At 36.7% G+C, this 17,106-nt stretch overlaps 1 protein-coding gene across 1 annotated transcript in view; it reads right to left on the bottom strand.

Annotated features, from left to right (window-relative positions):
• The window catches only part of LOC147073325 (uncharacterized), a 571,070-nt gene that overhangs the window by 338,114 nt on the left and 215,850 nt on the right, over window positions 1-17,106 (bottom strand). Inside the window, exon 2 of the mRNA XM_085945427.1 lies at window positions 3,846-3,924. Coding sequence (XP_085801553.1) covers window positions 3,846-3,903 — 58 coding nt within the window. The 5' untranslated portion in view covers window positions 3,904-3,924. The remainder of the gene's footprint in view (window positions 1-3,845; window positions 3,925-17,106) is intronic.

Genomic DNA, 17,106 nt, shown 5'->3' with positions numbered 1-17,106 from the left:
TAATTTAACTCATTTATCTACCAAATAAAATAAAACCTGTAGTTACCTCGGACGTATAGCTGGTAAAATTAGGCATGAATAGTATTGTACAGATTGTTTAATAAATTGGATTACCACATTGGCCGGAATTCGATGGATCCATGGGTCAAGTCTCGTAAGATACAAACATGTTTCTAGTATGTATAGTATTATGGTATTTCAAATTGTACATGTTTGTTCACAAATGTATCCCTCGTCGTCCAATGCGTACGGCACTGGATTGTCTTACCTGAGTTTTGGGTTCGATGTCTGGTGCGATATACCTATATATTTGTGATTCTATCAAGACTGAGTGCTCTATGATTATTTTATTACCTATATCTACTACACTACTCTAACCAGACCTTGTAGCTTGTTTTAGTGAAGAAAAAAAATATTCTATCCCAAATTTAAAACTTCATTGTTATAAATATTCTCATTAATTATTTGAAACTGGATTTCAGGAATTAATTCACACAATGTAGTAGTAAGTTCTTTTAAATGCTTGAAAATGCTTTGTAAAGAAAGGGCACGAGGTCAAAAAGATTTTTCATATACCTACTAGTGTCTAGATTGCATTATTCGAGTTTTTCTTTTGTGGTAAATATTTTTATACCGCCAGCCGTCCGTTGATACCCCGAGACGAATGTTATATCTATGGAAACGTCAAATGTCATATTTGAGTCAACGAAGCGAAAATTTGACACGGGTGTCTAATTCAGGGGGGACGTTTTTACCTTTTTTGGATTTTGGCATTTCTGCGGCCACTATCTAGAATCTGGATTTTCTTCTATTTATAGAAGTTGAAAAAATCATACTCTTTCATGGTAGAGTGAAAGGATTCAGTGTCGTGTAAGCTAATGTATTTTTTATGTGAGTAGGGGTGTGGATTGGTGTGGGGTGAATTTAGCGGTAAAAGTTATCAGTTTCGGTTGAAGTATTTTCTCGTAGGCTAGAGTCAGGGGTGGATGCAAAATTGACTACCCTATCATATCAAGGGGACTAAGACAAAAGGGAATAGGGATCGTTTAGTTGAACATGAGTTATTTATCGGGTTACATTATTTAAAATGTCATTTTCAGCGTCCTAAAAGTTCGTCAGAAAAACCTATTCCGTGACGAAGTTACTACGAAGTAACTATTTTAGGAAGGTATTTGTTAGTGAAGTAAATATCATAATATGTACTCCATATTAATTACCTTGGGATCTGTATGTTTAAATATATGTATATATCAGCGCTTGAAATGAAATATTTTACGAACCGGAGCGGTCGATAACTTTACGAACATATTGACATAGTTATTTAACAGTATGTGTATTTTATATAAATAAGTGTTATAAAAATAGATGGTCAAATTAATATGTCTACGAGACGGAGCGATTTTATGAAACGGAACTGCGCTCCGGTGCGTTCCGGTCTATTTAGAGCCCTGGTATATATCCTTATTGTCAACAATGTTTTTGCTTATTTCCTATTTATAGTTGTCAGTTCATAACTTTGCACTCATCCTAAAAAAATGACAATGATGTAACATATTATTCTAAAATATTTTTTGATCATTTCAGATTTTAATAAGATCAAATGGGCATCCACAGAGTGGAGGTTTGTATTAACAGATTTTGTTTTTACGAGAAAAGGATGTTAGCTATTTGCTCAACCTATTATGTCCATATTCCATACCAGACCCAGGATTCGAACCTAGGACCCGCGACGTTATAGACCGACGCTTAAGCCGCTCCCCAATATTGTTTTACAATATACTACACAAGTAAAATTTGATCTACTTTTATTTTAGGTAATCGGGCAAAGAGGGTGTATCAGTATAAAAAGTGCAAAAAAATGCAAATTTATAAAGCGTATACTCAACAGCAAGACTTAAAATTCGGTACATATCGTAAATATGTAATCACCGTCAGAAAAAAAATATTTTCATTGCTCATTGCATAAATGTCGACTAAATATGATATGATATATATTCGATCCTTTGTCTCTGGTCGTAACAATTGACAAATTGCTCTGAACAATGTTTGCTCTCAGGTAATCGGGTTCCTTTTGGCATTCTTGGAAAAACGTATGCATTCATATATCTACCCCATGGCCCCCACAAGGGGGGGGCTGACATGGCTCCAGCCTGGGGGCCCGGGCTCAGGAAGGGCCCGGCGTGGTGAGTCGACCAGATATGTGAGATAAACACAGATCACAAATTTGCTCAAATGATAAAAAAGTCGCCTGTGGCGCTATTTTACTTCAGTGATGTTAATCAATAAAATATTTAGTTCTAGGCACGACACGATTTTTAACTGTGTGCCAATACTCTACAACTCCATAGGTAATTCAACTGGATGTACCTACATATTAAAAATACAAAAAAAAAAAAAATACAAATACAATTTAATTTTACCGCGTACACCATTTGGAAAACGTAACTGCAGCGCGTCCCTTACCCTTAGCGATAGGTAGGGGGGCCGCCAAATATCATAGCCTAGGGGCCCGCTTCAGGATGTGGCGGTCATGATCTACCCTAAAGTTCATATAACGCACATCTCTTAATAATGGCTTCTGCAACGAGCCCGAAACGTCGAGGAAAGAAGGAAGAAGTACTCGCGGTGGAAACTCAAAAATCTATTAGGTACGATAAAAAACAGCCGTGAAAGTCTCCAACATTAGATAATATTATAATTTATATTATTAAATAACTAAAATATTATCATTTTGTTAAATGGAATTCTACTTAGTAAATTCTAACTCTATTAATTATATGCTAGGTGTGAAAACTATGTTTATTTATGTGATTTTCATTAAATAGTTTGGGCGCTTAATTGCAACCCCATTAAAATTAGTCGCCTTTGGTGATAGGTCCTAGGAATCCAATATGAAAGTTTTCCATTGCGTAGACGTGGTAATTTAGCGCAATTTAATATTATAATATGTGATGTTATAACGATCGTCTCCATATAATATAGAGGTGCAAACTTCCTGCCAACTCACATTAAGGTCAAAACACCTTTTAATTAAGGGACCCTAATATACCTTTCGAGGGGCAGAGCCTCCCATCAAAAATAATCTGGTTAAATTAAATGATAGCGACGCGTTGTTAACGCAGAATTTTCGACCGTTTTATGAAAATGTTTATTGCTCACCTTAAATCGTTTTTAATTATTTATTTAATCGGAGAGAATTAATTTTAAATTTAGTGTGGAGGTAAAAACACAATTACGTTTATTGATTGTTTGGGGTTCGAGGATGAAGATGAAGAAGTCGAAGATGTATACAGGAGCGAGTTTTATTGGGCGTAACGGTTGGTACAATAGTATGTTACAGCAGTTATGTTACAATACTAAACTTATGATAGGTACGGATCCGAGGTCCGCATCTCGGTACAATCAGATGTTGGGCGAAGCGATATAGAGACTGCGATGGTAACAGACTGGAAACGTATATTCGAGTGACATTTTGATAAATCATTACTTATAATTTATACAGTCGAAAGTAATACATAAACATTATATTCTAGTACATAATTATAAGTACATAATTATATTGAACGAGTCAGCGGTTTAATTTCGAATAGCTGTGAATTTTATTTATTATTACAGTCATAATGTAATATGATACTATGGGAATGGATATAAGACTAATTTTCCATTGCTATACCGTATTTAATATCGCCAATAAATCTGCTGACACTCTGGTAATTTATTATTGCGGTCGAATAATTTGATACATTAAACATAGATATTTGATCAATGATATACTGACAGCTACAATTGAAATGGATACTTCATCAAAATTAAGCGCACATAAATATAAATAAAGTGTATCTTACCCGACGGTGCATTGAGGCGGTTGTTGTTATTTCCGCGCAAGCGCATTATCCAAAGCATGTCTGATGATTTCTCTGACACCTGTAAAAAGGAAAATTTTAATTTAATTAGTGATATGTTCATTGTATGGTTACGACATGCGCATGACGTACATAATATGTGATTCAGTATCGCTGTTATTGAACATCACCAGGTGATAGTGCCAATATTATTCTATATGACTTCGTTCTGCATCTGTCAAACTATTATGAGAGTATCTTATCATTTATTTTCACTCACGATCCGATTAAAATAAACGATTCTTTTAATTTCATATTAGTCAGTTTATTTTTCAAATTTAGAATTTTCATTGATGTGTCACTTTTCCTTCATCTTACACCATTTAATACGTCTTCTTCATGTCTCGCTCTTCCTTACACATTTACACAATATGTTTTGTCTCATATGTTATTTATAAATCAAGACACTTACTAGATAAACTTACCAGGTGGCAGTGCCACCTGTCAAAATTATTTGATGTTGCTTTGTTCTCCATCTGTCAAACTATTATGAGACTATCCTGTCATTTGTTTTCCTTCGCAATCCGATTAAAATAAACGATTATTTCATTTTCGTGTGAGATTATTTTTCAAATTCAGAATTCGCATTGACTTTTCTTTACCAAGTGGCAGTGCTACCAGCTGTCAACATTCTCGGATGTGGCATAGTTCCGCAACGGAAATTATTTTGATTGAAATCATATTTAGACTTTCAAATCATCTGTCAAACTATTATGAGTGTATCCTATCATTAATATTTTGTCATTCATTACTCGATTAAAGTAAACAATTCCTTTACTTGTATGTCAGTTTATTTTTCAAATTTAGAATTTGCGTTGAGCACTTAAATAAAATTGTCGTGTCTGTCTATGATTTTGAAATAATATGTATTTGATCGAATAAGCAATAAAAGATCATTTATTATCATTGAACAAAATAATGCAAAAATATTATGAAAACGCATTAGCATTGACACAACGATGCACAGTTTAATACAATTATATCATGCTACAATGACAGTAGTGAGGAAAGTGATCTGGAATACAATAATAGTGATGATGATGTAGATTATTTACCAGTGATAAATAATTAAACTATTTCTGGTATTGAAGAATTATGTGAAGGTGAACCTGAACCAATTCTACTTCATTATAATTTCTAACTTCAGTACATTTTATTTAAACTGTTGTTTAAGAGCATACTTCAGTGAAACGGCAAATAATTTTCAACTATAAGTGCGACGAAATTTCGGATTCGCTGCCAATCGGAGAGCGAAAGTTGAGCTGTGAACACGACAATTTGTTTTGTGATGGCGTCGGAGGAATTAATTCTTAAATCGTGTAAAGATGACTAAAAAACGTTACCAATTTACTTGAAAAAGAAAACATGTCAATGAATATATTATTATTATTATTACTAATAGAACAATAAACATAACATTAAATGGACGCATGTTGAATTTTTATGACAATTTATGTTTTGTTCTGCACGCTGAAGAGCCTTAAATTCATGTACAGTGGATATAACAAAAATGGTTTCATTTTACATTTCAAATGATAAAAAATATAAATTACAAATTTGTCAAAATATATACCAATATAATATACCTGTATTTTGTGATGATATTAATTATATTACAATCCTGGCAATACTTTTACAATACTTCGATAACAACAAGAGCGCCACCGCAGAGCCTCACGTTACACGTGTCAGTGTTCTACACCCAATTTTACACGCAAGCGTATGAAGTACAACTAAACTTTCCACCCCATTTTCATAATAACATTATTATTATAGTTTACATCGCTGGAAATAGAAATTCCATACCCCATATCAATCACTGAATACCGGATAATTTAACCACTTCCTCGTCAAACTTTGCAAATAGCCTGGTAAATATTCCCACGTATTTACATTGCTATCTAGTGAAAGTACATATTATTATTACAGAAAATTTGTGTTTTCTGTGAATATTATATTTCAACTCTGAGTGACTGACTTGAGCATTTGATTAATTGCAACAATTGCAAGTAAAAAAACACATTGTTACGAAACCACACCAACAGCCTCGGAAACCGGACACTAAACTCAGACAACCTGGCAAACGCTTTAAGGAAATACGATTTGTAACATGGAATACATTATCACTCTATCAACCAGGAGCACTTAAACTCTTTACAGAACAACTCATAAAATACCATTGTGATATTACGGCCCTACAGGAGATGCGATGGATAGGTCAAGGAGTGATAGAGAAACGAGACTGCACTATATTCTATAGCTGCCATGATAGTGAACATCACTTTGGGACTGGATTCATCGTAAGCAAACGAGTGAAACATTTAATTATTGGGTTCGAACCAGTCAACCCAAGGATCATGCGACTGCAAATTAAAGGAAGTTTCTTCAATTACTCATTTATAAGTGTACATGCCCCTACAGAGGATAAGTCGGATGAGGAAAAAGAAGACTTCTACGATGCGTTAGAAAGCACATACAACAGTTGCCCAAATCACGATGTCAAAATAATACTCGGTGATCTAAACGCCAAAATAGGACGGGAAGAGATCTACACTGCCATTGTCGGAAAACATAGTCTTCACAATGAAAGTAATGACAATGGTACCCGACTAATTAACTGTGCAGCGTCACTAAATATGGTTATTGGTAGCACAATGTTTCCCCGTAAGGATATATATAAGGGAACTTGGAAATCCCCGGATGGGTGCACAATAAACCAAATAGACCATATTTTGATAGACAACAGGCACAGATCGGATCTAATGAGCGTCCGGACATACAGAGGGGCTAATGTAGACTCAGACCATTTTCTAGTGTGTGGAAAAGTTAGAGCAAAGATCTCGAACACTCTTTGACACAGAGAAACTGAAGATTCCGCAGGAACTGGCTCGGTACCAGGAGAGCTTGAACACTCACCTGAGCGACAATGTTGAGGTTGGAGACCATGAAGAGGTGAATCAACACTGGAAAGCGTGCAAGACTGCCATAGTATCCTCAGCTAATGATACCTTAGGACGCCGAAAAACAGGTGAACGATCATCAGACGATGGGTATAAAAAGCGCCGGCGTGAAGAAAAGAAACTACACAAGAAAAAGAAACGTGATTATTTAAAAAAGGAAATAATCCTACTCCAAGAACACTATAAAGTCCAAGGAAGTCAGCTGTTCTATAGAAAGATAAATAATGTTAGGAAGGGTTTCAAGCCTCGTATCACAATGTTCAAGGATGACAATGGCATGATACTCACAGAAAAGCACCGTATTCTTGCCCGGTGGGTGGGTTTCTTTGATCAACATTTAAATACCCCCCATAATGATGCCGGCAACACTAACATTAATACTCATGACCAGGAATCAGTACAAAGTAGCATGGATGATAACGAAGAACCACCGACATTAAATGAGGTAAAAGGTGCCATGTCAAGGTTAAAAACAAACAAATCGCCTGGAATAGATAACCTCCAGAGTGAATTAATAAAATGTGGGGGAGAAAGCCTGCTCAAACATTTACATAGCCTAATCCACCAAGTATGGACTTCAGAAAAGATGCCAGAAGAGTGGAAGGATGGGCTGATTTTTCCCCTGCACAAGAAAGGAGACCAACTAGAATGTAGTAACTACAGAAGGGTGACACTCCTTAACTCTGCATATAAACTGTTGTCGATTCTGATATTCCAGCGGCTGGAACCCATTGAAGAAGGAATACTCGGGCACTACCAAGGAGGCTTTCGACGAAGGAGATCATGTGTTACTCAAATATTCACTCTAAGGCAGATTCTAGAAAAGACCAATGAATTCAATATTAACACGTACCACCTGTTCATCGATTTTAAGGCAGCTTATGATAGCATTAATCGATACCGGCTATACGAAGCAATGCGAGAATTTTAAATTCCGACGAAAATAATTAAACTTGTAGAGATGACAATGACACCAGTATAATGCCGGGTAAAGCTTCAAGCGGAAATATCCGAGCCATTTGTATCATTGAATGGCCTAAGGCAAGGTGACGCTCTGGCATGCCTTCTTTTCAATATTGCGCTAGAAAAGGCGATGCGGGATGCAAAGATTGATGCCCGTGGCAGCAGCACGATATTTACTAAGCCTGTGCAGCTGCTGGCGTATGCCGATGATATCGACATCATTGCCATATCAGAATTGGCGCTGAAAAAGGCATTCACAGCACTAGAAGCCTCTGCCAAAAGAATGGGTTTACAAATAAACGAGGCAAAAACTAAATACATGCCTGTCCTATGTCACACCACGAGAAGTCGCACCAAAGTTAGATATTGGTGCATACAAGTTTGATACGGTCGACAGTTTCATATACCTTGGATCTCTTGTAAATCTCACAGAACAAATTTTACATGAAACACAAAAAACGTTTTTTGAATGATTGTGGTTCAAAACTAGAATATAAAATATGTAAAAATATTGAATGTACGATGATTAATGAATTCGTGTTTTATTTTTTTGATCTGACAATAATTTAAAAAGTTATAAACGAAAAACCATTAAAATTGAGAGTTAACTCCCCTTTCCTTGTCGAATATTTTCAACCTTATTGGAACTGACAGCATAATATGGCATTAACCCACAGTAACCAATACTAGAAACCTAGTGACATATTTCATACAGACCCAAATTACCGCCATCCACACACATACCCAAAATCAGATTCTTCACGAAATCGACTGCAAAAATCCATATAACATTGAAATTGCATAATTAAGCATGTAACATTGTATAACGACTGTCTAAGATTTTTATATTTTTCAAAATTCGCCGCACATTTTATCTGCTTTATATAATAATATGTAGGTAGGTAAGCACCAGCTGTTATCAATATTGTTTTTTTTTATAAAAATAAATAAATAATGATACAACATAGTAAATTGTTCACCATTCTAAAGCCCTTAGAAACATAACGGTGCTGGGTTGACAACAGGATGTGTGACTGATAACTGAGTCTATTGTGCATTATGTTCATTAGTGCCTTTTGTGACTTGGCTATTGAACAATTGTATATTATTATAGAGGTGTCCAGGTAACATCGACTCTTTAGGAAATTGATTATTATCTAATCAATTGAGTAAACGAGGACAAAATGACTTAAACGTAAAATCGATAACTTTTTTATCTTTTATGGTGTTAACTGTCAATTAATTAAATAAAACAAAATTTATATTACAAATTCCACTTTTTTATTAAAAAATAATATTAAACTGGACCGGTCAGAGGGACATTGTCAACGAAACCGCTCCAGTTCAATATTAAATAAAAATTGCAATTAGTACTATAAAATTGCGTTTTATTCAATTAATTACATCATAAGAAATATTTTGTATATTAAAATGAACATAAACATATTTGGTAACCGGGTAACCCAACAAACAATACAGCGCGAGTGATAGTGCAACCAGACCATGGAGCCATCATGAACATCATAAAAGGCCAGTGTCTGGCATCCTGTTAAACCACCCTCCATAGATCCGATAGAATGATATTACAGAAGAAATCAACAAGAGAATCATGTCTGCGAATAAATGCTACTTTGGTCTGTTAAGACATTTCAAGTCCTGCTTACTATCTCGTCGAACTAAAGGCACTCTTTACAAGACGCTTGTAAAGCCAGTGCTCACCTACGCATCGGAAACCTGGACATTAACTCTGCGTAATGAACGAGCCCTGAACATCTTTGAAAGAAAAATTCACTGCCGTATATATGGACCGATCAGGGATGGCACCAATTGGAGGAGAAGATATAATGCTGAGCTCTATGGACTGTACGAAGATTGCGGCGCAGTTCAATCAATTAAGATTTGGAGACTGTGATGGCTAGGTCATGTGCACCGTATGAATGACAATGAACCGGCAAAGAGAGTGATGTCCAGCAATCCAATAGGACGTAGAAGAAGAGGGAGGCCAAAGATTCGCTGGTTAGATGGAGCTGCCAGTGACTGCCGTATTCTAGGGGTACCAAATTGGAAAGCGGCCACACTGGATAGGGTCAGGTGGAGGGAGCTGTTGGAGGAGGCCAGGACCCACACCGGGTTGTCGCGCCCCTGATGATGATGATTTATTGATGTACTCACAATCGAAAGAATATTTAGGAAATAATTATTATATTTGAGTCAGCTACTTTATATGGAGATTACGTAATTGAATATGGCGGACTATGTGAAAAAACGGACATCGCGGAAATTATAATTCTGTACCCTAGAACCGAACTGTATTAACTCCAAAATTTTCAAAAGTCACTTTATTGCACTAAACTTCATGATTTTGCCTCTTCTTTCCCATGGTAAACAGTATTAACTCCTATTTCAATTATTTCCTGAGATATTGCGTTTTAAAGAATATTAGGTGCATCTTGATTTTGGAACCAAAGAATACTTAAGTCTTTTAATACTCTTTAGTTGTGGGTGTTTTGTTATTTATTGATATTAAGTCCACTCAGTCAAAACAACCAATACAATTAAACAGTATTAAGTGTTATCTTGCGGAGTTAGTACGAACAATGTTTGACACTTGACAGACGACCGCACATTTTTGTTGTATTAACTCCTTTGTGCGAATGTTTGAAACAGTTTTGCATTGAAACATTTATTCCAAATAAGAAAAGTTAATTACAATAATGTCGGAGAGAAGTAAACGTATTCTGGACTTAGTGAAAATACAAACCAATAATATTATTGATGACTGTATGAATTACTACCGCAGTGTCAAACAACGATTCAGAAACGAAAGGTAGTATTTTATAATCAGTTTTATGAAATCAAACAATGTTATTAAATTGTACATTACACCTGGCTGATATTTAAGATAATAGTGTAGCTCGATTATTCGAGTTTGGAAATAGTATTGTTTAATTTTGTATTAGCCGAATGTCATAGTATTAAATCCATTAATTTGGTTTGACAAAAGATCCGTGAAACAAAAATACAGTATTCATATTTTCATTTTTTAAGATTGATAATGGGTCATTTTCGTTTTAGATGCAGGGAATTCATCAATTGAAAGGCAAATAAATGCACCCCTAGATGACTTGATTTATGTCGACAAAACTGTGGCTGGTTATAAAGAAATAAGCCATAGTGATATTGTGTGTGATGATAACTTGTATGCATTTGGTCAGAGTGGTAACATCGTTTACTATGAAGTGTTGGAAACATCGGTTGAACCAATACAACCCACTCTCGCTTCAGAGACTTCAGATCTTCTCCAATGCGATAACATTAATATTGTACATGAAACATCTACACATATCGATGAAGATTGTATAGCTGACGATCCTGATTACCATCAAAGCGAAAATGGTTCTGAATCAGATGTATCAGTTTCGGAAATTTCAGATACAGATAATCAAAATTTGACTAGTATCGTGGACGAAGCACAACTGAATGTGAGAAAGGGGAAAAAAAAGAAAGAGAAATCCATTAAATTGGAAAAATAGCATTAGAAAACAAAAAGTAGCAGCAGGAGAGGAACGTACGATTAAAACACAAACTATCCCAGCACAAAGAGTTTCTTGCACCCTGCAAGACAGAATGTCGCCTTAAATGTTCCATACATTTTTCAGCACATCATAGAAATGAAATTCACAAGGCATTTTGGAAAAGTGAAAAAACATTGACACAAACGGCAATTTGTTGCGTTAAATGTAAAGTCCGTACCGATAAAAAGGAAGAGAATAACAAATGATAAAAGTATCGATAAAAGAAATCATATACGTCAATACTACTTTGAATTAGATGGTCAGTCTATTAAAGTGTGCAAAGTATTTTTTTTAAATACCTTAAATATTTCACAAACATTTATTACTACTGCACTATCTAAAAAGTCAGTTGGAGGAAATGTTTAACACGATAAAAAAGGAAAGCAACCGCCATCAACAAAAATACCAGAATTTATTAAACAAAATGTTCGAGATCATATTAATAAATTTCCAGTTTTGCAATCCCACTGTTCGAGATTATTATTAAAATATACATTATTTTTGTAATATTATTAATTAATATACATTTTTAAATCAATATTGAGTGTACTTTATTCAACATAATATATCCCTTCACTGAATGTTAATGGCACATAATACTATTTGAAGCAGTACTAAAAGTAACATAATATTTTTTTCTTAAAGCTGAATAGTATTAAGTGTTTATTTTCTATATCATCATCATCATCATCAGCCTGAATCTATCCACTGCTGGATGAAGGCCTCTTCAAGTTGCTTCCACTTCTCTCGGTCCTGTGCATTGCGTTGCCACGTACTTCCGCAGAACTTTATCATTTCATCGATCCAGCGGCCTCTAGGTCTACCTTGTGGACGTTTTGTACTTCTTGGATACCACTGGATGACTAGATTTGTCCAACGATTGTCTCTTCTTCGAGCTATATGTCCAGCCCATCTCCATTTAAGGCTTTTAATAAACTCTATTACATCGCAAACCCTTGTCTGCTTCCTTATCCACTCATTCCTCTTTTTGTCCTTTCGCGTTATGCCCAGCATGCACCTCTCCATACCACGTTGTGCTACTCTAAGTTTCTGGATCTCTCTTTTACTTAGGGTCCATGTTTCACACGCATATGTCATCACGGGAAGCACACACTGGTTGAACACTTTGCGCTTTAGGCACAGTGGAAGGTCACTTTTGAAGACATTATTCAGGCGGCCAAAAGCACTCCAGCCTAGCTTTACTCTGCGAACAATTTCATCAAATATACATCCATCTATAGATACTTGTTGTCCCAGATAGATGTAGCTTTTCACCTGTTCGAGCTGAGTGCCATTGATGAGGATCTCTTTTTGGCCTGCAAAGCAGTTGAACATGACTTTCGTCTTTGTTACATTTATTTTCAAACCTACTTTGTTGCTTACTTCAGCGAGTTCCTGCATTCTGCTTTGGAGGTCTTCTGAGTCTTGCGAGAAAATTACTATGTCATCGGCAAAGCGCAGATGACTCAGGTATTCTCCATTTATGGGGATCCCTTTGTCATTCCAGTCAAGTTGCCTGAATAAGTCTTCAAGGGTAGCTGTAAATAGTTTAGGTGAGATTGTATCACCTTGTCGGACTCCTTTGCTGATAGGAAATCTGCGCGATGGTTTATGGAGATTTACAGATGCTGTTGCGCTACTGTATATATTATTGAAAATATTTATATAGCGTCCAGGGATTCCTTGTTTTCTGAGTGCGTCGAGTATTGAACATTTCTTTATCGAATCAAACGCCTTCTCATAGTCTATAAAACCCATGCATAGTGGCAGTTTGTATTCCTGGTACCGCTCTATGATTTCTCTGACGACTTGGATATGGTCCATAGTGCTGTATCCTCCTCTAAATCCGGCTTGTTCTCTCGGTTGGTTCTCGTCTAGTACATTTTGCAGACGGTTTGAGAGAATTTTTGTGAACGTCTTGTAGAGAATAGGGAGTAGACTTATTGGACGATAATTTGCTAGGTCTTCTCTGTCACCTTTTTTGTGAAGAATGACAATGCTGGCATTTTTCCATACCTCTGGGACATCCTCTTTGCATATGCAGGCTGTGAACAATTGTGCAAGTACTTCATTTGCATCCTTTCCTGCTTTTTTGAGGATATCTATCGTTAAACCGTCTTCCCCGGGGGCTTTCCCACTTTTCATGTAATTTAAAGCATGGGTTACTTCCCAGGATGTAATTTCGGGAGTATGGTCTTCCGAATTTCCATTTCTCTGAAGATCTAAGTCTATAGTCGTATTGTCAGTGTCATCACTGTAGAGATCGCTGTAGAACTCTTCAACTCGGCTTAACAAGTGTTCCCAATTTCTGACGATAGAACCATCTTTTGCTTTTAGTGCTGTGATTTGACGTTTTCCTATCGACAAGCATTGCTTGTTTTTGTTTAAACTTCTGCCTGCTTTCACAATTGCTTGTATGAGGTTTACATTGAATTTACGAAGGTCTTCTCTAATCTTCCTTCGGAGGGTTTTGCAAAGTGATGAAAACTCCATATCGTTTTGCGCCTGTCTATCGCTCTTGGTTTTCCTTCTCTGCTCCATAAGATTCAATGTTGCCTTCGAAAGCTTGGTGGAAGGTGTAACTTCTGAGCTTTTTACGCCTGTTTTTTCTGCACATTGTAGAATAATATTCGTTATATCCTCCGCGTTGGATAGGGAAACGGTTTCGTTCTCATCTAAGAAAGCCGATAGTGCATTTTTGAGTTCATTTTGGAATTCAGTATTGTTCTGCAGGTATACGCGAGCATTTGACTTCTTCTGCAGTTTGGATCTTTCTGATTTGACGTTCAATCTTATCTTACATCTCACCATCCGGTGATCACTGCCGGTGTTAAACTGATTGATCACCTTACAGTTTAAAAATGTATATTTTCTGTCAGTGAGGATGTAATCGATTTCGCTGGTCCTTCCTGTCGGGCTTCTCCACGTCCATTTACGTGTAGGTTTATGTTGAAAAAAGGAATTCATGATGTGAAGATTGTTGGTTTCAGCAAACTCCACAAGCATGTCCCCTCTACCATCCCTTGAGCCATGTCCGAAATGTCCGACCGCTACGTCATCTCTTTGGTATGATCCAATACGTGCATTGAAATCTCCCATTATGATGTTGAAGTGGCATTTACTTTTATTTTTCAAGGATGTTATTTCCTCGTAAAACTCTTCCACTTTTTCATCAGGATAGCTCTGTGTCGGAGCATATACTTGCAAAATCTGAATGCGGTACCTAGCATTGATTTTAAGTATCACGCTTGCGACCCTGTCAGAAATGCAGTTGAACTCGACTATGCGGTCCCTCCAGGCTTTGTTGACAACAAATCCAACACCGCTCGTGCGTCCTTCATCGGTTCCTTTGGAGTACAGCACATGTCCGCTTTGTAAAGTAATAATACTCTCACCTTTACGCCTTACTTCGCTGAGTCCGACAACATCCCAGTGGATATTCCGGAGCTCTTCTTGAAACTCTACAAGTTTGGCATCGCTGGACAATGTTCTTGCGTTATATGTAGCAATGGTCATCTGTTGGCAGCCTTTTCCGGGTCTCCGGGGATTTTTAGCACCCTCTGCCTTCCTTCGCTGATCGCTGCCGTGATCAGTATCAGGTTGGCCTCCGGAGAATGAGGGCCGGGTTCTAGAAGTTTTTGTTTTCATATGAAGGTTTTGGACATAACACACCACGCTGTCCAGACGGGTTGGTGTGTGGTTTTTCTGTCTGGGTGATCCTTCCCGTAGCCAAAGGTCTCTCGTTTTAAGGCGCCAGAGTTTCGCCTTGCACCCTTCTCTATTGGCTACAGATATTATGTTGCGTTATACAGCACATTATCTGCATTGCCCGGGGGACGCCACGCGGAGGCTAGAGATAGGATTTGCTGACTTTCTTGGACAGTGGCGTCTCAACATTTTTTAGAAGTATACCTATTGGCATCGGTATACATCATTGAGGCCTGAAACTGAAACACTGAAATATGCACATAGACTGTGATAAGTATATAAAATAATCAAATGTCTTCTCAAAAAAAATTAAGAACTATAAAACTTTTGCCAAAACTTTAATACAGAAGAAAAAATATATTTCAATAAACTTAAAATGGCTCTACTGAGAAATTTTGGATATGGCACTTAATATAGTTCAGTTCTAGGGTACAGAATTGCAGTAAGATATTTATGGATTTTACAATAATTGGACACTACAGGAAATGGATATTAAAAAATTCGTAATTTGCGATCAGTTATTTAATATCGTCCATCAATATGCCGACTCTGATTGAGTTGCTTATCCCCATAGACGTAATATAGTAGAAGCTAAAGGATACTAAATGATCACTGTGACGCCTTAAAATCTTCTGTATAAACAAACTCAAAAAGATCGATGAATACACCTATAGGTAGGTTAACTTATTGACATTTCAAGGACAGACACTCAATGCTACGCAATCCTTCTCAAACTACGAAACATAATGACAGTAATTTCTCATTTTGATTCACAAGTATCGTAAATGATCATTGACATGAAGCACATTGTCTATTACGTAGGATTCACAAACAGTTCGTTAGCACTTGCTGAATTACGTCGTCATTTTGAGAAAAACCATTTGCAATGCAAAGATAAAGGTGTTATCTATTTCAAGCGTATAAGACAAAATTTAAATAATCTGTGCCCGTTAAAACCATGCGTTGATTGAGTAGTTACGTAGCCGCTTGGTAAGTTGAGGGTCTCGGGTTTTAATCGCGTGTCTGGCAAAATTCACATGTTATTTTTCAGTATATATTTCTTTAGACACAGAGCATGTACCGTAAGGGGCCAATATCTTAATTTCTCGTAAAAATTCTGTTACGAAACCTTTTAGTGACGCGGCCAAGATTTACACCGGATTGTAGAGACAATACAATACAGTAATTCTTATAGTTTAAAAATGAAACCCAAGAAAAAAAAACTATTACTATTATCAAAAATAGTGACACCAGACACAAACACAAATTTTGTCATTAACAGCGAGTCAATAGAACGTGTGACCCATTATAAATATTTAGATACATGGGTCAATGAGAAATGGGACCAGTCTCAGGAAATAAAAACTAGAATTGAGATCGCAAGGAGCACCATTCTCAAAATAAGACGCCTCCTTAGCAATCGAGATCTTAACCTAGGTCTGATACTGGGTATGGTACGTTGTTATGTGCTCTCAATTCTTTTCTATGGTATGGAAGTATGGACGCTAAACCAAGAGATGTCACGGAGACAGTGAGTTTCGAGATGTGGCTGTATAGATGCATCCTCAAAATTCCTTGGACTGACCGGGTAACAAATGTTGAAGTTTTCAATCGAATGGGGAAGGACCGAGAGGTTCTACGTAGTATCAAAACCAGGAAACTACAGTACCTCGACCATATTATGAGAGGACAAAAATACAGCATTCCCCAACTTGTCATTCAAGAAAAGATCAATGGGAAGCGTAGCAGAGGACGGCGCCGCATTTCGTGGCTTAAGAACCTCCGTGATTGGTACCAATGCAGCTCCACTGAACTGTTCCGGGTAGCAGACGACACAGATAAGATCGCCTTAATGGTGGCCGCCCTCCGCTAGGGGATGGCACAATAAGAAGAAGTAGAGACAATGAATAACAATCATGATAAAAGCTAAATAATTGATCTAGTAAGAAACGCGAGAAAAAGCGAGAGTATCTACCCATACGTCATATATTATTATAT

Source organism: Rhyacophila brunnea, unplaced genomic scaffold (assembly GCF_057557595.1).
Source record: "Rhyacophila brunnea isolate RB1 unplaced genomic scaffold, BYU_Rbru_1.0 scaffold_18, whole genome shotgun sequence".
In the NCBI taxonomy this organism is placed as follows: Eukaryota; Metazoa; Arthropoda; class Insecta; order Trichoptera; family Rhyacophilidae; genus Rhyacophila; species Rhyacophila brunnea.
This window is presented reverse-complemented; position numbering and strand designations above follow the sequence as displayed.